The 23,881-nt window shown below is 48.3% G+C and overlaps 1 protein-coding gene across 3 annotated transcripts; it reads right to left on the bottom strand.

Annotated features, from left to right (window-relative positions):
- Positions 1 to 112: 112 nt before the first annotated feature.
- rassf5 (Ras association domain family member 5) lies at positions 113 to 20,722 on the bottom strand. Of its 3 annotated transcripts, none has more exons than XM_029149970.3 (6): positions 19,801 to 20,722; positions 9,358 to 9,485; positions 3,065 to 3,178; positions 2,583 to 2,904; positions 2,323 to 2,438; positions 113 to 2,230 (listed from the first exon to the last, which is right to left on the bottom strand). In XM_029149970.3, the coding sequence occupies exons 1-6, from the start codon at positions 20,615 to 20,617 to the stop codon at positions 2,087 to 2,089; spliced, it is 1,641 nt and encodes a 546-aa protein (XP_029005803.1). In that variant the 5' UTR covers positions 20,618 to 20,722; the 3' UTR covers positions 113 to 2,086. The 3 variants fall into 3 exon arrangements, with proteins under 3 accessions (XP_029005803.1, XP_055364928.1, XP_029005804.1); XM_055508953.1 differs by lacking the exon at positions 19,801 to 20,722 and adding an exon at positions 15,670 to 16,180; XM_029149971.3 differs by lacking the exons at positions 9,358 to 9,485; positions 19,801 to 20,722 and adding an exon at positions 6,636 to 9,317.
- Between the last annotated feature and the right edge of the window lie 3,159 nt (positions 20,723 to 23,881).

The following is a 23,881-nucleotide window of genomic DNA, read 5'->3' as shown; positions in this document are numbered from 1 at the left end:
GGGACACTTTAGGGCCTCATTAAATGAAAACACAATAGGAGATATGGCCTCTGGTCAATAGACTTTAGTTGAAGCTTGTAAGAATCAAATGTATAAGTCAATGAAAACAATAAAGGGTTGACTTTTTTATTTATTTATGATATTCTGTACAGCTCTACTGATATTCATTACACACTTCTTCAAAATAAAACAAAATAACTTGCAAAAAAGCATTTAGTCTCAACCTTCTGGAAATAATATTATGTGGATTTGGGTGAGCCATGAAATAAATAACACACACACCACGTGCACACAACGCAAACGCACTCACACCCGTGCGGGAGCGACACGGGTCCGGGGGAGCAGGAAGAAAAGATGTAACACCACCCAGGAAAACACATGCGAAAGCACCGACGCATACACTCAGGCACCTGTGTGCTGAAGCACACCTTACACAGAGACAAGGGGACACGTGGAACAAAAGGCACTGTCAGCAGGAACAGCTCGGGCTTTGAGTGGTGGTGGTGGTAGAAATGGGTTGGTTTCACTGAGCATGTGCTTATGGACAACAGACCTCATTCATCAGTATTTATACGCAACAAATTAATAGAAATATAGGTTTAGTTTTCTTAAAGGCTTTGGTTAGATACATGCACTCCAAATGCTTCTCCCCAAACATGATTGTGATATTCTAATATTTATTTAATACTCGATAAATGAGGCCCAATGAGGGAGCATGGACGACATTTCCGTCATAGACATGCACACACCCACACACACCAGTGGGAGTGGTACCAAAGGAGTATTAATATTCTTAACATTAACAAAGCAAAACTTTGTCACTCTTTTTCCAGTGTCTACATAATACATATGTTTTGCAAACACAGCATTAGTACATCATAGCCATTATCGTTACTTTTTTTGTTCTCTTTTTGAGGTGATGGGGGATGAAAGAACAGAAATGCATGCCCCGACCCAGAGTTGTGGGCTTTCCAGTGATGTGCATCTACATGTGCAAAACAGAATTCACTTCTTTTTTTTGTTTACGTACACCACCTCTAACTCAATAAGTTCCTTAATCTCTCTCATCCCTTTATAATCCTCTCAATATATCTCTCCCCTCTATGCTTTGGTGTAAAAATCATCTCACATTCAAATACAACCCATTTACAATGACAGTGTATGTAAAGTGGTCGGTCTGTCTCCTTCAGTAGACTTTGTCTGAGGGTGGAGTTAAACCAGGATGCAGGAACGGAGATGAAGTCACAGTTGTCATTTGAGATGTCAGGGTTGCGTGTCTGTGTGTGGGGGCAAGGAGACGGTTGGTAACAGTGTCTGACTGAAGATTTCTGTCTGTAGGTGAATCACTGGACACAGTCTTCACACAAGTCTTTCATGTGGCATTGAAGTCAGGTGCAGCAGGTAAAAGAGGCTTCTCATTTCTCAATTAGGATTCTCTTTGCTCAACACGTGCACCCTGAGAAAAATCAGTCCTTCTCTTTGTTCTGCTTTTAAACCCTTGTGTTGGGAAGAAGCACAGTGGCCAGTGCTCACGCGCTCACCCTCAAACACCCCCTTCACCGATGCATTATCCATAGTCCAACAGCAAAACGGCGCCTGGTGATAACCCAAAACAATTCCAAGAAAAAAAGAACACTCAGTGTGATTGCCCTTTCATTCCAGGGAGACACAATGTCCTCATCATGCCTTTTGTTGTCATTCTAACTATGTTTGGGGGAGATGAGCTGAGAAAGATTCATGCATAAGTAACACTTGCAGTAGCAGCAGCAGCAGCAGTAGCAGAAGAAGAAGGAGGAACCTTTAAAAACAACATCGATTCACATCAGTCCCCAATGAGATCTCACGCGGCTTCTCCAATTAGCCGGCAGGCCACACATCTTTCACAGACGCGGTTTGGATGTATAGATAGAGGCGGGGAGGGCTTATATGCATCCTGAGAAAGGGTGTGCTGTGTTTCTGTTCGTGTGGACGGTGGAGACGATTCAGTTCGGGCTCCACTCTCGGTCAGATCTCAGGGTCTTGAGGGGTCAGTGTTTAAAGGCCAAGTCTCTCCCTGGGTTGATGTCGTAAGGTAACAGGTGAGGGGTCAGGGGTCATGTTGTTGTAGGGCCTGCTGTAGTTTGTGACGGTACACAGCATATTTCTGCTGCACTGTCCTCACACGCTCGGCCTCCTCCTTCTCCAGGATTACAATGAAGTTTTGCAGCTCGGGGACGGAGAAGGCATGCCACTGTTGGGGGAAAATGAGAGAGTAAGATTCTTATCCAGATTCTTAGGGCAAATACAGGTAATCTCTACAGGTGTGCATCCGTGCTCCCTCACCTCCACCTCCCCAGTCTCATTTTCCTTAAGGACGAAGCTCAGCTGTTCTGGGTCCGGTCCCACTATTAACCTCAGCAGAAGTGGACGCTCACATAGAGGAAGCTTCTGGAACAGATCTGCGTCAAACAGAGAAGCGCGTTAGTGAATGCCTTTGTATTATGTGCGTCCTCTGAGTGAGTGAGTGAGTGAGTGAGTGAGTGAGTGAGTGAGTGAGTGAGTGAGTGAGTGAGTGAGTGAGTGAGTGGACGTGTCTCCCTCACCCTGCCCGTCCCGGTGCGTCTGCCTGTACAAAGCAAACTTGCGAGGATTGTCCAACACCAAGAACTTCTTCAGCAAGCCCTGGATGACCTCTCTGGTGGTGGTCAGGGAGCTAATGTGGAGCTGCTTCACACAGTCGGAGGGCAGGTAGAAGGATGCGCCCTTCTCACTCTGCCCACAGTCCGTCCGATCCTGCTCCACCGGCTCTCGGCCGCTGCCACTCGCCGGCCTGGACGCCGCCTCTGGGCTCACGGCGAGGACGGTGACCGGTCGACTGAGCCTCAGGTGGACTTTAATGAAACCTGTGTAGGATCCATCTGAAGCCTGCAAAACAGACAGAAAGAAGAAGATCATATATTAATGTTCTACCTCTGTTCCCAGTTTTAGACGGTTGTTAAACTTCCTCTTTCAATTCATTAAATCAAGAAAGTGAGGAAGCTCCATCTATTTAGCTAACTAAAATCTCCCACTGTTGAAAACTCACCAGTTTCATGCCATTTTCAGAGACCTGCGCGTTATACTCTTCTATTTTGGCCCGCACTTCTTCCTCTGACAGCTCCCGTGTTCCTCCAGCCTCTTCCTCCTTTGCCTCAACCTGCTGTGAGCCAGGAGAAAAGAGAAATATCAGGACTGAAGCGCTGCGGTAGTAGTAGTAGTAGTAGAAACTACTCATTGTGACCAGCAGGTGGCGCTGATGCCACCAAAACCCCCCGTTAAAACAAATGATGTGAGGTTTGCTCAATTTTATGAATCAAACATCTGGATTTACTGCATTAAGCAACCCTTCCGCTCTTTTCTCTCTCCTATCAATTTAATGATGAAAGAGAGATTAGAGTCTATCTTTTAACAAGTTAAGGCATAAATGACTCTCAGACTCTATCCTCCATTTTCACAAATTTAAAGAAACAAGCTGCTGGTGAGAACCTTATAGACACTCACTATCTCTCATAGAGATCTACATGAAGATGCGAAATGTTGTGAATGCAGCAAATCAGGCATTCATTGTTACAGCACGAGAATATTGTAGGAATTGTCCCCCAGTCACTGTCACTCATTTCACTCCTTGAGTAGTAATAAAAGTCAGGGAGTGAAGGAGGAATAATATGGGAGAGGAGGAAGTCAACAAGGGGGAGGCAGTAAAAGACGTGAATAAGGGGTAACATTGATGAAAGAGCGGCTGCTGAGCCAGCCTTAGCAACACAGAGTTGAACTGGGTTATTTATAGTACAGTGGGATGCATCTACTCTGTCTCACAATAGCTTTTTTCCCATTCTCCTCCTTGTTTGCATTTTCTGGGGCAGCGAGAGTGAGAAACGCAGCGTGTGTGCTTGAAAGATTGAATGCAGGGCAGCCGTCGTCTCTGAAGGGGAGTCCTCAGGGTGTGAGATAAAGTCGCTGCTTCATTCAATACCGATGCAGCGCGTGCACGTCTGAATCTATGTCAGATAGGCTGAGGTGCCTGGAGGTGGTGAACGGCGCACGCAGCTCAGCGCGTCCTGGCTGACATTCAGCAACTGCAGCGATATCGTGAGATGCTTCAGTACTAAGGGCTGTTCAAAAACGGGTCCATGTGTGAAGCGAAGCTCCTCCGGACTCATTACTCGCTGTGCAACTGTGTCACAACACAGCGGTGTGGTTAAACTATAGACATCACATGTCAATCAAAAGGCAACGATAAAAAACTATAACATATCACGGTGAACGTGTAAATTTTGTGTTCAAGGGTTGAGAGAGAGAGAGAGAGAGAGAGAGAGAGTAGTCAGATTAGTCCGAAATGCAACAATGTGAATAGAGCTTTGCAGGAATTCCTGTGTTTGTGTGAATTTCGACTTGTATCGGAGGCGGCGCCCTGGCCTCCCTCTCTGCATACCAGTGAGAGTGCTCCCAGCACAATAGAGCAGGACAATTGTGTTGTTTCCCCTCGAAAGTAACACAAAGTCCCGGGACGCTCGGGTCAAAATCGAGCCAATGACCAGCAAGACACAGAAGCAGAGACGTAGAGTCTGCAAACACTTGTGCATCTGCACTGTGGTTACAGGAAACCAGACTGGCACCTCGGCTGGTTCTGATTGATGTGAAACCTCTGTGAATCAGTGGTGCACGTACACAGGCTTCACCCACTTGGGTAAAGTGGATGATGCTGCAGCTTCACGCAATTGTGTGAAAAGATGCGTTACAGGCCTAGAGGCCTCCCAAGCACGTGTGTTGTGTGATCAGTGGTTTATTGTGTTGCATTATCGCATTATGAAGTGGCATGAAACTCTGCCACAGCTGGTCTCCTCACAGACAACACGCAACTAAACTAAAGGACAATTTACCCCCTGAACAACATCAGCCTTTGGCAGCAAGTGGGCCCATTATGACACTGTGGCATTCATCATATTCTTTTAGGTGACAGAGGGGAGCAGGTTAAAACTGAGACTAATAAACCAGTTAAATGTGTAACATATCTGGGAGGAAGTAGTCGTAGTACTTTAAAGTAGGGGCGACATGTCATGCAACCACGTGCAGATCCTCAGGGTGACGTGAGTAAGCAGTGATGCTCTGACTACGATCAGATCAGACAAAAGAGGCGAAGAAGAAGTTGAAATCACACTGAATCCAACAGTGACTAACCCGTCAGTGACACAATGGATGATCCCACACACATACAATAATGTGTTAATAATGATAATATTATAGAAATGATAAGGTACTGTAAATACCAGTTTGCTTTGCCTGACGTGCGCTTACAGGCCAAGCTGGAACCGAGCTCTGTGTGAATTCTTCTACAGACGACACAGTTTCAACCCACTAATTTTCACAGTAAGAAAAACCAGAGCAGAGGAAACTGCACGTACAGTAGCTCCACTCCCCCCCCCCCCCACACAGAGCACAATAAAGCTGCCTGGCTTATCTGGAGCAAAAGGCCTATGGAAATAATCCACTCAGAAGTAACGACCTAAACTCCCCCTCCACTGGTCTGATGAAGCGGGCTACAGTATATCACTGTGTCTGTGAACATAAACATAACCAACACATATTATTACAAACTACATGATGTCTCTATTGACAGGCTCCCCCCCCCCACACACACACACACATCTTCAAATGCGGACACTTTGGGTCTCAGGGAGCGGTGCAGCACACTGCAGGGCTGCTTCCAGCGCCGTTCCATTATTATTTAGGATACAAAGCCATTCCCTGCCAAGCCACATTACATCTTACACCATCTTTCTAGCCGTGTGGTGCCAGACAAATCAAGCTGGCAGCCTCTGCACCGTCAGCCCAGACAGGCCAAGCCCTGCACCCTTTTGTCTCGGTATGGCAGAAGCCCTGACTCCCCACACCGACAACACAGCTGGTCAATTATTCAGAGATTACGCTGCCTCCAAGTCAGACACCAAACGGCCTGGCAGGGCAAGGACCGTGGAGGAGGGCCCAGCATGCTTTACATGAATGCAAATTGATATTTGGTTACAAGATTTTCATCTTCAGACTTCTTATTTGCAGAGAACCCACGCCTATCAGTACGTGCTTCTTGGTTATAAGCAGCTCGCGTGTCACAATCATGTGAAGCAACCAGACGTACAAAACCAATTCTCAGGAAGTGCATGCACGGTGCCAACAAAAATATGAGTTGCTATGGTAACTAGGAAAAAGGTTTGCTACAGCGAGGTAGTGGACCTTCCCACACACACTCACACCTACTTTATACTAGTGCAAAAGTAGTAGCTTTGTTTCTACAGAGCGTCTCCCACGCAGTGTGGCGATCAAGGCTCTATGGAGTCTGTAGGTTAAGAGGACATGGAGGTTTGTGCTACAACACAGCAGTGCGTTGATGGAGACACCAAACGGAGTCGAGGCGTCAGAGTTGATGAAGTGTAAACGAGGATGAACACCTAGAGGCCTGCGTAAGCATGCGCGCCACTACTTCCTCTACACGCTTCTGCTTTTCGGTGTTTCTAACCTAAATGTCAGTCTGTTTCCCAGGCTGTCTGAAGCCCAGAGCATCCGACCCACCGGCGTCCGCCTGCCGCCACATTGCCGTCGATTACAATGACTTGACTGTGTACCTTTGCTGTGTGTCTGGGCTTGCGGAAAAACGAGGTCTTGGCCGTGAAGAAAGTGAAGTCTTCGCTCTCATCCTCCAGGCTGCAGTACCCGCTGCTCATGCTGTTACTGCTGGTCATGGAGGGGCTCGGCACTGTGCTCACGGTCATGGAGGTGCCCACGGACAGTCCCCGGCACCAGAGCGGCTCGAGGAAGTGCTGGCTTATCTCAAAAAAAGCAGGTCTGACGCGACAGTCAGAGTCCACGCGTGTCCGCCCGTCCTTTGCTCATCCAGAAAAAGTCAGCGCTCCTTTGTTTATGCATCAAGGGCGCTTCAGTTCCACCTGTGACAGGTGAGCCCGGCTCACCGATCGTGCACTTTGCCTGCCACCGGAGACGGGACCAGGAAATCTGAGCGCGAGCGCAGACGTGTCACTTCCTCCCGATGCGTGCGTGTCGGCGCCGGCGGCGGTGTCACCAACGCGCACACGCCGCACGCACCTGCTCGCCTGAAGCCAGATGTGCACGCGACGCGCGGCCGTCCTCGCGTGGACAGGCGCACTCTGGTGTCATGGAGTCGGCTTACGGGTCGGTTTCAAGTTTATGCCGCTCGCATGAGAGCGCCTGTTACGCGTACGAACAAACGCAACGCCACATCCTGCTTTCGTCCTGCTCGGCGTCTGTGAAGAAGACAAACAGCGTGTGCCTAAGTCCTTAAAGAAGCAGCTGGGCGCTGGTGGGTCTGAGCATCCATCCGTCCTTTTCTTCAGAGCGAAGCCTCCCTGTAGTACTTCCTCTCTCCTCCTCTCTGTTGCTTTGGCGATACTAGAATCACAGATGCCCCCAACCAGCCTCTCTCTCACGCTTACTCTCCTGCCCTCTCTTTCCGTCTTCACACTCGCTCTGCTCCCTCACTCCCTCGCAGCCTTGCTCAACCATCTGTGGTCGAGTGTGCTCTCAGCCTGCGAGCACCCTCCCCCTTCTCCCTCCACCCTGTCTTCCTGCAAGCGACTGCACCCTGCAGAGCATGGCCACTTCCTCTTACAGAGAGAGAGAGAGAGCGAGAGAGGCGCAGTTAAGTAGAAGCGCTGATGAGTGAGAGATATGAAGCCTCACGGCTGCTGTTTTACATACATGAGAGCAGCAGTGACGGGAAGGAGCCGAGAGGCTGGGCAACATGGCTTCTTTGCAACTAATATTCCGCCGCTGCCTGCAACAGTTCACGATAACAAAAGCATCTGTCCAGACCGAATCAATCGCAGACAAATAAATGCGGCCGCTGCTGTTTCCAATGTTAATTCAACAATGGAGGGATGGGCTTTGAGCGTAGTCAGGTGAACAATGAATGACTGCTGTCAGGACAGAGATTAAAATGACCTCTAGCCCTGTATTGACCCCACCATCCGCCCTCTGTCTCCTGGCAGTAAAGCCCTCATGAGAAACGAGCTAGTGGCCCCGTCAGCGCTGGAATTGATGGTGCGTGTCTGCTTTTATTTGCATGTGCCATTTCTGGGTGTACGATACGATTTTTAAATCTACTCGGACACGATTATATTTAATTGGCATGGTGCAAGATAGATACGGCATGATCAGGTAGTTCCTGCAGCTCTGCTCCTCGCCTCCATCACAGACGATACACACAAACACACCCCCCGCACGCAAACAGAGCGACGCCCCCGCTGCCTCCCAGTCGATGGAGCTTTGTCAGCCTGCCGCATGTCTGTGCGTCTGCAGTGGCTGAGGGTACTCGGAGAACAGGATCGATTTCTGCTGATGCACACAACAAGGCCCCATAAAGACAGTAGAGACATGACATGTACGCACACACGCACATGCGGCTGCAGCCATGAAACAGAGCAAGGGGGAGAAAGAGGTCTGCAGGAAATGAACTGTACATACATGAACATCTCGTCTGGTCTACAGTGCTGGTGTACTGTATGAAACTAAGGGGGAAATGTTTGTGTGTGAGAAGCTTTAACCACTTTCATCATCAAGGCTCATATAATTCTGACACAATAATTCTGGCTGCAGCTGCACAGCTATGCATGTTACATAATGGCCGTTAGTAGACATGCTACATTAAATAGCTCTGCTTGGTATTAAGGTAGCGAACCAACTTTTGATAAAAAATATATCCTCCCACTTGCTTGCTCTACAGCCACAGGATGGAAAACAGAAGGATCATTCTGTCATGTGCTGTGTGCCCCCCTGGGCAGAGCAACTGCAAACATGCAGCTGTAGCGTTTTGGATGAGGTTCTCGGGTTCTGTGTTCACACAAAGAATGGACGCAAGGGCTATTTTTGAATTAATTTTAAATCTTATAGCTCTCAGAAAATAAGCTCAAAGCTTAGCTTTATATGAAATACTGACTTAATTTCATCTATTAAGGTATTCCCTTAGGATGCACACTGCGCAGGAGCAGCTAAAAGCACAGCCAAGCAATAATGCAGGTCCCCATAGAGAACAATGATTGTAATTAGCTTACATTCGTTTAAGTAGGGTTGTGGGAGTACGGACGATAGGAGGAGCTACAGGGGAGAGGAGGTCTATGAAAGAAAGCAGGAAGGAGAGAGGGACTCCTTCTGACAATACCATAACTATAAGAATCAAATAGGTAAATTTATAGGTTGTTGTGAAAGAGGAGCATCAAACAGACTTCACCTTCACACACCAACACAAATCGTTCAACACAGTGTTGATGATGGATTTTTCCTAGAAATGCCAGAAATACAACAGATACTCACCTTGTGCTGATTGGCTGGGTAGGAACAGTGGCTTCTGGGAGATGGAGTCTCTTCCCGCTTTCGGTCCCTCTGGTTGCAGTCCAGCTGGACCTGACTCTTACATTCCAGGTGGCAGGTGTAGCTGCAGTCTGACAGACACACAGAGACTGTCAGACAGGTCTTACAGCAACAGTTTTGCCTTTCAGATTGTTTTGGTGACTGATCATCAGTAAATGTGCCAATTAGAAATGAATTAGTACGTTTTAGATTTTATAAGCGGGTTGTCAGGCATTAGAACACTAACGCCATCTAGTGGATGAAGACAGTATCACACCTACGAGACCCTACGGGATATACTGTGTTTAAAAAGTAAAATAAAAATAAAAAAGGAAATAATAATAAAAATAAAAAGTCTGCAGACACAAAATACATAAATGCACTTTTTCTGATGAAGAAAAAACAACAACACAGCAATTAAACATGGATGTAATCAAATCAGCAGACGGGAAGCGAAAATGGGGTCTAAATGGGATAATGGATGCACTGTGCAAAGTCCAGCAGATCACAAGGAATAAGCACATAATGCAGTACAGACATAAAGTATTACAAGGCTGGATGGACGCACTTAAACCACTTACGACCGACCAGCTGCGACAATACATCAACCCTGGTCTGGTCGACTCCCTCCTAACCGCTAGCAAAGAATGGCTGCGAGTAGTTCCCAGAAATGTTCCAAAATAGTGCAGTAGTTCTTTAATTTCTTCGGTTTCACAGATGGAAGTCTCAGCCTGTTTATGCCTTACAGACTTTATTGTGGCCACAGGGTTTTCCACTGAGACAAGCAGCCTCGCATCTCACTTCTCCTCAGTCGGTGAGATAATCTGTGCTATAAAAGAAGCAAGAGCGTATTGGCAGAAACACTAACTATGACTGCAGGGAAATTCTGGGATAGATCCTTGGTATTGTCCACAAGCATAAAGTCTAACCCCCAGGCTAAATAAAAATATAGAATCATATAGATATTATTATAGTTGCTTATATATAGAGAAAAATAAACATTTTTCTTTCTTTGAAACCTCTTTGTTGCTGCAGCCGTGAGTGGAGCTCACCCCGGTCGCTTTTCTGTCTACTTATATTAGTGTCTCTGTCTGTGTACTACGTGGAGCGGGACACCACAGCATCTCTCGCAGTCAGCATCAGCAGGGTAACCATGGCAACAAGCTTTTAGATGACCACTGACAAAAAGCGCACCGCTCTGTCTTCACAAGACCACTGGCAGAAACGGCTGATACCTTTTCACTCAACAATAAAACTAGAAATGTCAGCGCCACAGATGTTTATGTCATGAATTGAAGGCAATTTTAAAAAGGAGCTTGTTTGAGAAATGAGAGCTCACAAAAGGAAATAGGTTGGTTTGATTGTTTAAGTGGCAAAAAGGATGAGAGTAGCACCAGCGAGTTGCATAAAGACAAAGGACTCTTGGCTTGTGACAATTGAGAAGTCACAGCATAAGGAGACAGACATAAGTAGGTGTGTGTGACATGCTGGTGGAGAGGAAAGAACTACAATGGCTCGCTGACAGCAGGGATGTGTCGAGGAAAGAGGAGAGTTCAGATAAGGAATCATATGCTCATGGCAGCTTGGGAGTCACTGCGGAAAAAGAGGAAAAGAACGGAAACACATTAGGGATGGGATGAGTGAAACTCCTTTCCTGTCCTACTTCGCCTGATTCACTTCATCCATGGCTGCCTGCACCTGTACATGCAGCCAAGCTCGCGCTAGCAGGAGACTGAATCATGACTCAGCACAATGACTAGATACAATGGGAAAACACTGGCCTGGCTTCATCCCAAGGTAACAAAATACACCCACATTAAACGGCTAGCGCTAAATCACCGTTTCAAGACGCTGGTGGACAGAGAGCTGGTTCCAGGCTGTATGTTATGCTAAGCTAAGCTAACCACCGACAAGAACCCACCCTTCCAACGTCTCCTGTTTGTTAGGGGCTCCCCAAGATCATTCTACTGGTGATTCATTTGCAGCCAGACGTCCATTCCTCTCAGGTCAGCTAAACAACTAGTGCCTCCATTTCTCACACTCGTATTTATACACACACACAAAACACACAACAAAACCCCCAGTTCAGCATTTTGGACCCTGCATCACTTAACTCCTGTATTTTTGCTGACATCAATGTGAGAATGTGAGATATACAGGTTTTATCAGGTGTAAAGGTTGAGCACTGACTAGTGATTTAAACCCCCTCTGTTGAGTCCGTCAGGTTTTACAAGAAATGGATGTGCCACTAGATGCTCCTATGGGACAAAGTGCTGCAGTGATGCCAGGATGTCCTCTAAAGGTTATATGTTATATGGGCCTGCTGGCGAGGGCACAGACACAGAGGGGAACCAGAAAGCCAAAAACACACGAGTAAGCAAAATGAAAAATATTTATGACATTTAGCATCATAGCGGTTTGAGCGGTGGCGACAGAAAGCCCCCAGATTCCCTGTAAGAACTTGCAGGGCTTCCCTTTCCTCCTCTGGGGAAGTCCGCTGCAGACGCACCGTAATGTATAATGAGGAAGCTGCCGGGATACAAGCGCAGGCAGGCCGATTCCCCTTTAATTCCATTTTATTTGTTCTAGGTTAAGCAGAAAAACACATGAGCCATATTAGCTCTGGATTGAAGGTCGACCCAAAGAAAAAGGGCTAAAGGTGATGTCCTCTGACTGGAAAATGCTTCGGTCTCAGATAAAACATCACACCTGGCTTTGAAAAAGAATTGATAGTGTAACGATGAGCTCATCGGTAGCTGCCACGTTCATAAGTTGTTCATAGGTTTCTTGCGACTTGCCTTGTATTCTGAAGATGTGATTGTTTTAATATTTGTATCCACTTCGACAGGCAATCATTTTTCCACTTTGAATCTTCTGTGTTCATCTTTGATCCAGGGTTGTTTTTTAAATCCCAAATCAGAGATTTTATTCAGTAACTGCTGTTTTCTATCAGCTGCTGCTCTTGAGGTGTATTTAATCTTACAGAGGTATTTCCCTGGTTAAAAAAAAACTGTCATCAGAATGGGTGTAATGACAGTGAAGGCCCATAAATAAATCTGTGCGCAGGACAGTACGAGACCACTGTAATAAAGGAGGCTATAAACACTCATCAGCATCTCCTCCTCAGCTCTGAGTCGTAACCTTTAGAGCCCACTGTTGTGTTTTGTACTGAACTGGCCCCGCTTGCAGCGCCTCCACTCTGGTCCCATCATTCCTGTCTGACTGCTTTTTAACCGCCGCCGCCTCCAGACAGGGTTGAGTGATGACGCTGACAGACGGACATGACAAACGCAGCACTGGGAAGCTCCACGTGTGCCTGTAAGGAGGCGGGGGAGCTCAAACCAAGCTGCATGTGAAAATCCGTATGTGGTGGCTGTGTTAGCTGGCACTGCTGCACTCGGGTCGATAACGCCCTCTGCAAAGCCGGACAGGAAAGGAGGAGCATCCATTACACTGTTTCAAATGACGACGCCTCTGTTCTCATCGACTCACGCGAGCCATCTGAAAATCTAAAATACAGCCAAATAAAAAGCTTCCAGCGTCATGTTTCCATTTTATATCTCATGAATCTCTCACTTTTCACGCTCTCTTCTTCACAATGTTTTGGACCCAAAGAGGCAGAAAATTGTCCCAGGTTTTGGTTTCATCCGACTTAAAAGACACAAGATATGGCTGTTTTGTTTTTTCTGCGAGACGGTGGGTGTGGGTGAGACAGGAGGGCGGAAGGCCAGATTAGTAGTGCTTCTTGGGTCAGAGAGGATGTCTGCATGGCACCAGATAGAGACTTGTGGAGGGGAGACAAAGGGGAGGGAGGGGAGTAAATGGGGGTTTGGCTGCGTATAATGTTAGGGCGAGAACATACACACAGCCACTAATGAAAGGAATTAAGAGCAGCTGGGGGTCTTTAGGGGGATCTAGCCAGTCTGATCCTATCACAGCTCATTTGAAGCAATTATACGTGCCCCCCACACACACACGCACACACGCACACACACACACACACACACACACACACACACACACACACACACACACACGCACGCACACACGCACGCACACACGCACGCACGCACGCACACACGCACACACCTTCATACTCCAACCTGTCAGGTGTGAGCGAACGGATTTCCTCTAACCTAAATGAAAAAGACTCTTCACGTATGTGCGGCTGTTTCATCAGCATCAGCTCCATCTGTGCCGCTGCAGATGCTCCCGGAATTAAGCAAACAAACACGAGGGGAAGCAAGCTTTAATTTGTTTTTTTAAAGGCTTACTCGGATCACAGAGCTATAGGGGGATGCAGCAGAATGCTGAAAACAGTGAGTGTGTGTGTGCGTTGGGGGGGGTCTGACTGGAATATTTTTTGTGGCTTATGATTACATCACTACTGAACTTGTGATCACTTGAATCAATTGCTCCTCTGTGGGTGAACTCATGCAACCCTTGTAACAGATGAGCGGCTATTACTGGAAAATTGGCTTGTTTATTTCATTCATAACGGAAGTGGTCCCCCGCATCCTTAATGCTGATCCATTAGAGATGATAATAGATAGTTAATAAATTATATGACTGATGTCAAGCCTGATACATACTGTTGATAGCATGCTGATGTACAGTGCAGCAAAATGTGTAACACTTGTAGAATGTGACTAAGTCAGTAGAACCCCATAACCTCAGAATAAGTTGATAAAAAGATATTTGACTCCATCAGCTTAATTTAGTCTAGTATGTATCATAAACATCATCAATCTTTCCGTCACATTTCTCAAAATCCTCTACTCTCTACTCGAGACAACTTTCCAGACAAATGGCATCATCATGGTTATGACACACTGCAGATAATTATAGATGGAAGATGCAACAGAAGAGGAAGTGAGGCCTCCGTTTGGAGCCAGTTCACGCCTCAAATGAATGACTGGGCTTTCTTACAGGGAGCACCGTCTAAAAATGTCTGTTATCTCTCTGTGGCAGCTGCTTCAGGCCGACGCTGCACCATGACGTCACCCAGGTGACGAGGTGAGCTGCTGATGAGCTACAGCCTGAGTCATGCTAGGTCAGGGTCTTATCTGGTTTAAACAGGAGGACACACACACACACACACACACACACACACACACACACACACACACACACACACACACACACACCTGTAAATCCAACTTTTTGTCAGACAGCTGTCAGTCGTCAGTGAATCAATGATCCTGCATCATCCACCCACTTGGCTCCAAGCCACACATGCTAATAATCATCATGTACTTATCAACCTCTTCTAAAAAAAGAAACCCTGCATTCGCCAGTGTTTGGAAAAAACACGGGCGAATCGATGGGACGCAGCCTCCAGCAGCTGCACTCGTGTTTCAAATTCCTGGTACGAATATGAAAGTCAATATGATAATTCACTCACAATGGATTTTCTTCGCCTACAAAGGATTTTTTAAAAGTTTTCTGTATTAGCCTGAGTGTGTTTGTGAAAGCTGCCTGGAGTCACGGGCGAATAAACAGATTTTACGACGTTCATCTGAGCTGTCACTGGACAATTCTACAGTTCCACCCGATCCGGAACCTCTGTCCTGACCGTGAGCAGGACGCTTAGACGGGTTGAACGCACACAAAACACGCCGGCAACTGTTCACAAACACAGACGGATGCACACAATGCCCAGCTATGATGGCCCGCAGCCAGCCTCTGAGGCCGACCCGGCCAACCTGCCCGCTCATCAGAATCCTCACCCCACTTTGCATCAAAACTCCTTTTCCCCCATTTTCGTACCTGAGGTAGAGAGCAGAGATCCATTAGAGGACGACCGCCGGAGCACCCGCAAGCTGTCGCTCCAGGAGCGGGATTTGGGCAACCTCTTCAGCAGCCGCCCCAGCCGCCGGGACACCTGCCCGAAGCAGGCGCTGCCGGCCTGGCCCTCCGCCTCGCCCCGGGCCTCCTCCAGGTGCAGCGACACCTGGCCCAGGAGCCTCCGGCCCACCCGCACGCCTTCAGCCACGACGCCCGCCTCCCCCGCCGCGCCCCCCCGCTCCGCGAGGACGGGCGCTATCTGTGCCACGGACGGCGCGCGGCGGCACCACCCGGCCGGCGCCGTGCTGTGAGCGCGGGCCTCGCTGGCCCTCCGGTCCTGGCCCCAGCGCCAGCCGCCCCAGGCGCCCCCTCTGCCATCCCAGCGCAGCCACTCTGCCACCGGTGCCGCGCTCCGAACCAACGGCGCCCTCTCCGCTCGCTCGGCCACCCCTCCACCCGTACTCCCCACGCGCTCCCTAATTCTCTGACCTTCCTACTCGCCGCCCCTGCACCTGAGCAGCCTCTCGGACGCGTCAGCGCGCGGACATGAGCCCTGATCCTCCGCCGTCCTACTTGCGCGTCCCCGGTGCCTCTCCGTTATCGGCGCTTGCTGATGCTCTTGCTCTCCTCGCGTTCTCTCGCCCTCTCTCCGTCTATGCTGCAGCACCCACACACTCTGCAGTAACAAACATCTAGCTTAAAGAGACAGACGCCCCCAAACGCAGCCACATCCTGGTCTCCCTCTCTCCCTCTCTCCTCTCTGTCCAGCAACAGGAGCCCTGTCGCTTCCTGTTCCCCCGGTGGATAACTGCACACGCTTCATTCAGTACTTAATGGAGACGGAGCATCGCTGACCACCGCAGGGCTGCTTACTGACGCTGCCTCATCCCTTCGCCCCATTGTCCGTGTCGCTGGTGTGAAAAGCACCAGCCTGGTTGAGTCAGCCACCCCGCCTAACCCCACGACAGTGACATTTCTGGGTAATGTGAAGGACATGCATCACTTCAAGTGTGTGCATGTGTGTAGGTGGAGGTGATGCGCAGTTGGTTATTAATATGCACTGAGAAACAGAAAGGGAACAAGCTACCAGGAGTCCTCCTCCTGCCCTACTTCTGAAAGTGAAGCCTTTGGAGGAACAGGATGTGCTCATTGCATTCACTCAGGCCTATGACATAATCCTGAGAAATGAGGGTCATGCTCTGATATCGCCTCCTTTCTTGCTCCAGCGCCCGTTGTGTTTACGCTGGTTATGGCGAAATTCGGAAACTGTGCTTATCTAACGTGCGCCTCTCCACGTCTTTGCGCTGTCCTTTCTGCCCCAACCACCTCTGCCTCTGCAGTCCTGCTATCGCCGCTCGCTGAGGACGACCTAAATATAGCTTGCCTGAAACTCCCCGCTGTTCAGCCACACACACACACACTACAGCATGTGAAAGGAAGACACTAAACCAGGAAGGCGCGACTGCGAAGGCAGAAACCTCATCTGCATCGTGCCCCGTCTCGCTTCCTTTACTTATGAAGGTCAGATAAGGTGAGGCGTGTACGAAGATGCGTTCTGTGTTCGTGTCCAAGAATCTAGATTAAAAAATACAGTGGAACAAGTGTGATGTGGTAATTTGGTGGAGGTCTTGGAACATGCGGGTTCTAAGTTCGCGCTCAGCGCAGCCTTGTGTGCGTGCGAGTCCTTGCCTTCGACTCTAGACGCTTGAGCTGCGAAGGAATGTTTCTGCTGAAGTCCAGTTAAAGCTATATTCATGGCAGGTCTGGCAGCGTGGCAGCGCTGGCGTGCCGAGGCAAGAAGGTTATGAGCCGTTTAACACAGCCCTCCTCCCACTGTGTGGAACGGATGAGGAGGTTCCTGAAACGAGGCGTGGGCCGTGTGGACCCGGAGTCGGGTCTGGGCGATCAAACGTCCCCCAGAGAGAGATCAGGACTCTCAGGGGATGTAAAGAATACGCTGGCAGGGTGTTTGACGATATGTGGCGCATTTAGTGGGTTTTAGTGGTGTGTGTCGGGTTTCCTGGCACCCATGTGTCAATGTAAATGATAATATGTTATTCATATAATTGTCTGTGTAATATCTTATTATTTCAACACTCAAATCCCTCAACTTCAGCATGATATGCTGTTTGTGAAACAGATGCTTCAGTTTTTGCAACTCATTCCATTCTGGCTCTGATCTTTGGGGCATTCACCTCAGTCCACAGGGCTCTGACACAAAGAGCAAACATCCTAACAGCTGACACACGTTAGTCAACCCAGGACACAGTTTAAAAAGAAAAGTAACTTACAGTTTAAAGAATTAGAAGGGAAAACATTTGTTAGTGAAATAGTTTGAATGTCTGCCATGAAAGTGGAGGCTCCCATAGACCCACATACATGCATACATGCCGTAGGAGGTAAACAAGCAGCTGCCACACCAGCACGGTCCCTTTAAAGCTTTAATTAAATATTAATCTGACGTCTGATTCCACCAGCCTGTAATCCTAACCTCTCAATCCCTGAGGCATAATCCCAGCCCAGAGACACCCAGAGCTGGGATTAAGGAGCGTGTCCTGCCTCCGCTCTGGGTTCCCACACAGGAGACACAAGGTGAACAGATGACAAACCAAGAGAAACAAATATGTCCTGCCTTTTATGTAGCTGTTATGTTTCGTTCTGGACAGATTTTCCCCTGGTATATTATAAAAACACACTTTTGGGCCCAGTTCTTTGTCTGAATGAGGCAGATTAGCATCAGTAATCCCACACACGGAGCTCATACATGTCTAGACTGTCACACACTCAGACAGGATGGTGAGCCCCCCCTCCGTTTCATGCCACATACAGCTCTCGTCTGCACGCGTGTGGCGCTTTGACCCGTTCGCGGTGGGGTTCATGGATGCTCCGAATGCTCCAAACTCTCATCTAGGAGCAGTAAAGATAAAAACCACACCCGCGCCTAAAAGCCAGCAATAGGACCGACAGATTCCACTGTGGGGCACGGCCACAGCACGGGCGTCCCCGGGGACGCGAGCTGCACGCTCCCTATAAGCTTCATGTGCAACAAAGTCAACACAGAGTGGGGGATGAATTAAAGACAGAGGGAGCCCAGCGCACAAGACAAAGGCTCCCAGTGATGGCTGTTTATGGTCGCTAGGTCTCCCAGTCCCTGTAATTTGCTGGATGCAGTTAAAAGGCGAGCGCGCGTCTATGTTTGTGTGCATGTGCGTTGTTTCTATTTTGGAAGTTTTGCTTTTGTTTCTCCCTAAAAGGGCCGTACTGTGTATAGGCCGGCATACGTGTGCCGGTGACCCTCATGGCTGCGATCGCTTCTGCTGGTTTTCCTGGAAAAGGGGAGCAGAGGCGACGATCGCGTAAAGTTTAAGTGAATCAGTTCATCCATAAAGAAAGACAAAAGAAATGACGGCCAGAGAAGTTCTTTGGTTGGTTAGAAACTCATGACTGTGTGTGTGTGTGTGTGTGTGTGTGTGTGTGTGTGTGTGTGTGTGTGTGTGTGTGTGTGTGTGTGTGTGTGTGTGTGTGTGTGTGTCTCTCAGTAATCGGTGCTCTCGCTCCACTGACTTCTTGCTGATCGCACACTAAATCAGACAGCTCTGCAGCGTTGGTCTAAACTCGAACTCCTCTCGCTCTCACCCTCCACTGCATCAGCTCTTTTGTCCTTCCGCCTCCTTCCACCACTTTTGTCTCCAACTACCTGTGATCCTTCGCCTTTTTCCTCTCATTCCATGTAACTCTTTATCTGCCCCCCCCCCCCTTCTACCTTCACTTTCACCCCCTTCGGTTTCATTACCGCCGCATCCGCAGCCTCCCCACCACAGCGAGCTGCTGACACAATGCCCAGTCAGCAGTCGCATGTGCTCATGTACACACACAAATTAACCCACGCGACGCACATGCATGTTTACAGACGCCTCACACACTGAGTGCAGTGACTGCAGCAGAAGGTGCACGTGTGTGTGTGTGTGTGTGTGCGTGTGTGTGTGTGTGTGTGTATACAGTCAAGCTGCATTAACCAGCCAGGTCTTGGCCCCATCAACCTGCACAGATGGGAGTGATGTCAACAAGCAATAGTCAGAACTCAGATTTATGACAAAAAAAAATATAGCAGCCGTTAATATGAGCCGACACTATGAGTAGAGATGGAGTTTCCCCATGATACACGTGTGATGCAGCAGCACGCCGTCTTCTGTGTGTGTGGGTTTCATGGACATCTCTGTGTCAGCGCAGTGTCTGTGAACTCTGCCGTCGCTCCCTCGCTCTTTGAGCTCAGGCTCCGAATGGCAGCGCGAGAGCTGGAGGGACCAGATAACGAGCGTTCCGTGAACGCTTTGTACTTTTGTCTTTGGAGACACCTTCTGGGAAACGTCCTTCGTTCTGACATCGGCTCGTTCACGGAGACGCGCGAGCGTGTTTTGTGTGTAAACACAGACTGTACAGAGCAGTCGGCACAGGCTGAGCCTGTTGCCATCAGAACCCAGTAACGGATCCAGACTCACAACAACCTCCCACTGCATGATGGGAAACTACACAATAAAACACCTGAAACAACTGGACTATGTCCAAACTGCACAAATGCTGGTGTGTGAGTAAACATTGTGTAGTTCTGAATATACATACTTTGGCATTTTAGTGCCTGCACGCTCATCTGGCGGCTGCACACGTCGCACCAGTCCTGCGTGAGCGGCCGGGCCTCGAACCGGTGTCCTTCGCCGCGCTCGGTCCTCACCCGGGGGTCCACGTCCTGCGGGAAGATGGACCAGGCCTCCCTGCGCGTGGGTTCGGTGCGGGCCAGCCTTACGACTCCGGTCCGGCCCTGTGTGACCCGCTGAAGGGGGGGGCCACCAGCGTCCCCTGCGGCGGACACCGCCGACGGGATGCTGTGATACCCGCCGTCGCCTTTGCGGGAGTCCCGCCTGCCGTGCGGCGCGTCCCGGTGCCGGTGCGCCCCTCGGTGCCCGTTCGCGAGCGGCTCGCTCGCCGCGGCATCAGTGTCCGACTTCCTGCACGCAGACCCCCGGCGGCCGCCCGCGTTGTGGTTCGCGTCGCAGTTGTTGTTGTTGCTGTTGCAGTCGCTGGACATGTGTCCGGTTCGGCTCTGGCGGGTACCGGTGCCGGGCTTCCTGTCGCAGTCGCAGCCGCCGGCCTCCGCGTCCCGGTCCGGCTTACGTGGCGCAGCTGAGACGGCGGCGGCTCCGCATCCTTGCCCGGGCACAGCGGTTCCGTTCGGCGCGGTCCCTCCCGCTGGTGCTGGTTCCGGTGCCAACCGTCCGGTAGCGTCCGACCCGCTCTCGGCGTCGCGTCGCCTCAACATCATCTTCTCCTTGGACGATTTCCTCAGCGGCGGGATTTTCTTCCCGACGCTGGTCAGTTTGTAGAGAAAGAGCTGCGGTTCCGAGTCCAGCCGGTGCTGACCCACCACGCCGACAGACGCCATTGCCCCGTTCCTCGGTAGTGAGTGTGTGTGTCGCGTGTGTTTGTGAAGTAGTGTGTGTTTTCACTCCGTGCCCTGAATGTAAACTAAACTCGCGCCCGCGACAAGCGTGTAGTAGTGACGCAGGGTATGGCGGGCCCCAAGGGTCACTAGAACGGCGTTTTTAAAACGCGTTTTGTCAGGTTGTGACGCGTCATGTCAGGTTGTGACGCGTCACGAGACGCGTCTTGGTTGTTTTCGAGACGCGTCACGAGACGCGTCTTGTTGGGTCAAGACGCGTCACGAGACGCGTCTTGTTTGGTCTATGCAAATTTTTCCCCGCCCATGTTTTCCCACCACCAATACATTCAAAGTGACTTGAGCCAATCACTGATGACTTGGAACAGTCAAAAGTAGTAGATGACTGATACTCACTGACAATGTGTAAACAGTAAAATAGAACTGAAAATAGCCCCTTCCTTGGCTATGTAAGAACATATTAACCAAGTGCTGTAGATAATAAAACAAGATAATAAAATAAAGCTAAAAGTTTTAAGCACATGCTTAAAATATGAGTTTATAATTTTTATTTTTATTTTAGAGCATTCGGTGATTAAAAATAACATTAAAATATAAAAATTTTGAAATTAAACGCAAAGATTAGTCTCTAATGTCAACAAGAAGAGCCTCATCAAAAAATTGTTCATCATTAGGGGTCACTCCTATTCTTCTGTTTTGTGTGGTACACCGCGAGTTAGGGGATTGTGTGTGGGAATGACCATCAATGAGCAGTGCTTTGTGGGGTGTGTGAAGAGTAAATTGTGCTTGCTTTCTACAAAGGAAGTGCACCAAGAGGTGCTGTTATTTTGTGTCTCATTACCTGCACAGTCTAATCTGAGCTGCAGACACATGAATGATATTGCCTGGATTTAATTGGGCATTCAGTTAATTGGACTTGCTTGCAAGAAGAACTCTTAAAATAATTTAATGTATGTTCCTATAAAGTCTTCACCTTAGCCAAATGTGCATAGTATAATAAAGAATGAAAATGCATCGGCCATCCTGTACGGTGTGGTCTGCTGGAGCAGCAGCATCACAGTGAGGGACAGGAAGAGACTGGACAGGATCATCAACAAGTCCAGCTCTGTCCTGGGCTGCACTCTGGACACGGTGCAGGAGGTGGGTGAGAGAAGGGTCCTGGCTAAACTGACATCCATCATGGACCAGGTCTCTCACCCACTGGAGGAGTCACTGTCTGCTCTGGAGAGCAGCTTCAGTAGCAGACTGATCCACCCTCGCTGTGTGAAGGAGAGATATCGTAGATCCTTCCTACCTGCTGCTGTCAGACTGTACAATCAGTACTGTATCAGTGGTTTATGTAGCAACCTGCTCTGCACAATATTTGTGTAAATCTGTGAACGATCATGTATATTGTTTCCGGTACAAACCTTATACCCATTACTGTGCAATAACCCTGCAATGACCTCATACTCACTCCAACTGTACTGCTTTGTACTGTGCCAACACAAACTGTTCTGTAGCTGTACTCTCGCTTATCTGTACTGCTGTTGTGAGAAGTAATTTCCCAACTGCAGGACTATTAAAGGTTTTCTTATTCTTATTAAACTTTCGCCCCGGTGAAGTTACCTGCAAGTTCCCTCGTGGTAACTGGGCCAGATGTCAACCGTTCTGGACAGCAGCAGGTGACAGCAAAGGGCACAGGGACTTGAGTGGACCTACCTGAATCCATGGCTTGAATTTTCTTCACCGTTTTCATAAGTATTACTATGAATCTCTTAGTATGTATCACATGCATGTCATAGCGCGCAAATAAAGTGACAATGACAGTATCATAAATTAGCTGTATGCTTTGATAATATAGAAAATGACAAACATAAGCGATTGCTTCGGAGCAGTAGATTGTGTGTTTTTTGCAACCATCAACCTCTCCTGAATTTTCAGACATGTAGCTTTTAACATAATAAATGCACTGCACTAGAACAGTTGTGTGGCTTTACTAACAGGACCAAAATATTTCCTGATGAACCATGTGTAATTCAAACCCACCAGATGTGCAAACCATCAAGAAGAAAAGCTTTAAAGTGAACTGAACTCTCTCATTAGTATTGACCTTAATGTCTGACCAAAAGTTGAATGATTTATCCACACACTCTTTGGTCCCTTACAGTAATAGGTTAACAAAATTACGACAAATGTTCTCAAAAGCAAATCTACAGGAAGGATCACAGTAGGAGCACAAAGCTGCAGTTGTAGCTGTTTAATGGAAGGGACCGCAATCAGAACAGGACTCCTGTTGAATAGTCATCTGCCATGGCCAGTTGCGGTGAGTGGAGAGGTGGGGGGGTTGGAAGAGGAGAACAGGTTGGAAACGTCCCGGTCCAGGAATGGAGTCATCTGCAGACAGGCAGAATTTAGGAAAAAAAAATGCACAAGAGAAATCACAAAGTCATGACCCGAACAGCATCTATGTAATTGTGGTGGAAATTTCCCATAAAGAAGCAGATGAGAGAGTTGTCCTTTTGTGCGATATATTGAAATAATAAAGAAAATAAAAATAATGGGGAAAGCAAACAAAAAGCATGGATGTTGATCGTGCACATCAACAAACCAAAAACCAGCTGGGAGATCAGTGCACACACCACGAAGGTGTGATGCAAAGAGCCCACGATCCGCAAGTTGCTTCTGCCTTTTAACCCCTTTCTCTGGCTCTGGTGGAATGTCTCTCTGCAGCAATGGAATTGTTCGTGCCACTTTATCTCGCTGTGAGTGAGAATGTTTGCTTTCTCACTTCTGCATCATCATGTCTTGTTATCCAAATGAAGGAACACCGAGCCTCCAAGACAAGATGCATTCGCTTTAACAGCCTTGGGTCCGGTGGGGAGTAAGATAGGATGGAGCCAGAGTCCGGGTGTAAAAGACAAACATACATCATAAATTATTAGTCGGTCAAATGGAACATCAGATGTTTAGACTTTATGTACGACAGGGCGCAAGAGATTAGTTGTTTGTTGTGTTTCAGTTCAGTATTGCACCTAACCAGCACATGACGACTGTGTTGGATAAGAAATAGCACAAAGGCAAAAATTTTCCAGTACAGTAATATAAACATGTAGGGGAAGGTTTCACATGTGTGACATAAATCTGTTTTATTTCATTGCCCTTAATAACCAAACAAAAGAAGTTTATATACCAAAAACATACGATTTTCAAAAGGTTTTAAATTTTCAAACGGGTCAATTTGAGTGGTAACATAACAGTATGGTTAAG

Source organism: Betta splendens, chromosome 5 (assembly GCF_900634795.4).
Source record: "Betta splendens chromosome 5, fBetSpl5.4, whole genome shotgun sequence".
NCBI lineage: Eukaryota > Metazoa > Chordata > Actinopteri > Anabantiformes > Osphronemidae > Betta > Betta splendens.
The sequence above is the reverse complement of the archived record's forward strand: the minus strand, read 5'-3'. Positions and strand labels throughout refer to the sequence as shown.

Excerpts from the sequence above, each read along its gene's own strand:
- rassf5 (XM_029149970.3), bottom strand. The coding sequence starts at position 20,617 with ATGGCGTCTGTCGGCGTGGTGGGTCAGCACCGGCTGGACTCGGAACCG. Across the intron at positions 9,486-19,800 it reads GCAGGCACTAAAATGCCAAA|ACTGCAGCTACACCTGCCAC; the intron begins GTATGTATATTC and ends TGTGTCTGTCAG. Across the intron at positions 2,231-2,322 it reads ATGAGACTGGGGAGGTGGAG|TGGCATGCCTTCTCCGTCCC; the intron begins GTGAGGGAGCAC and ends TTCCCCCAACAG.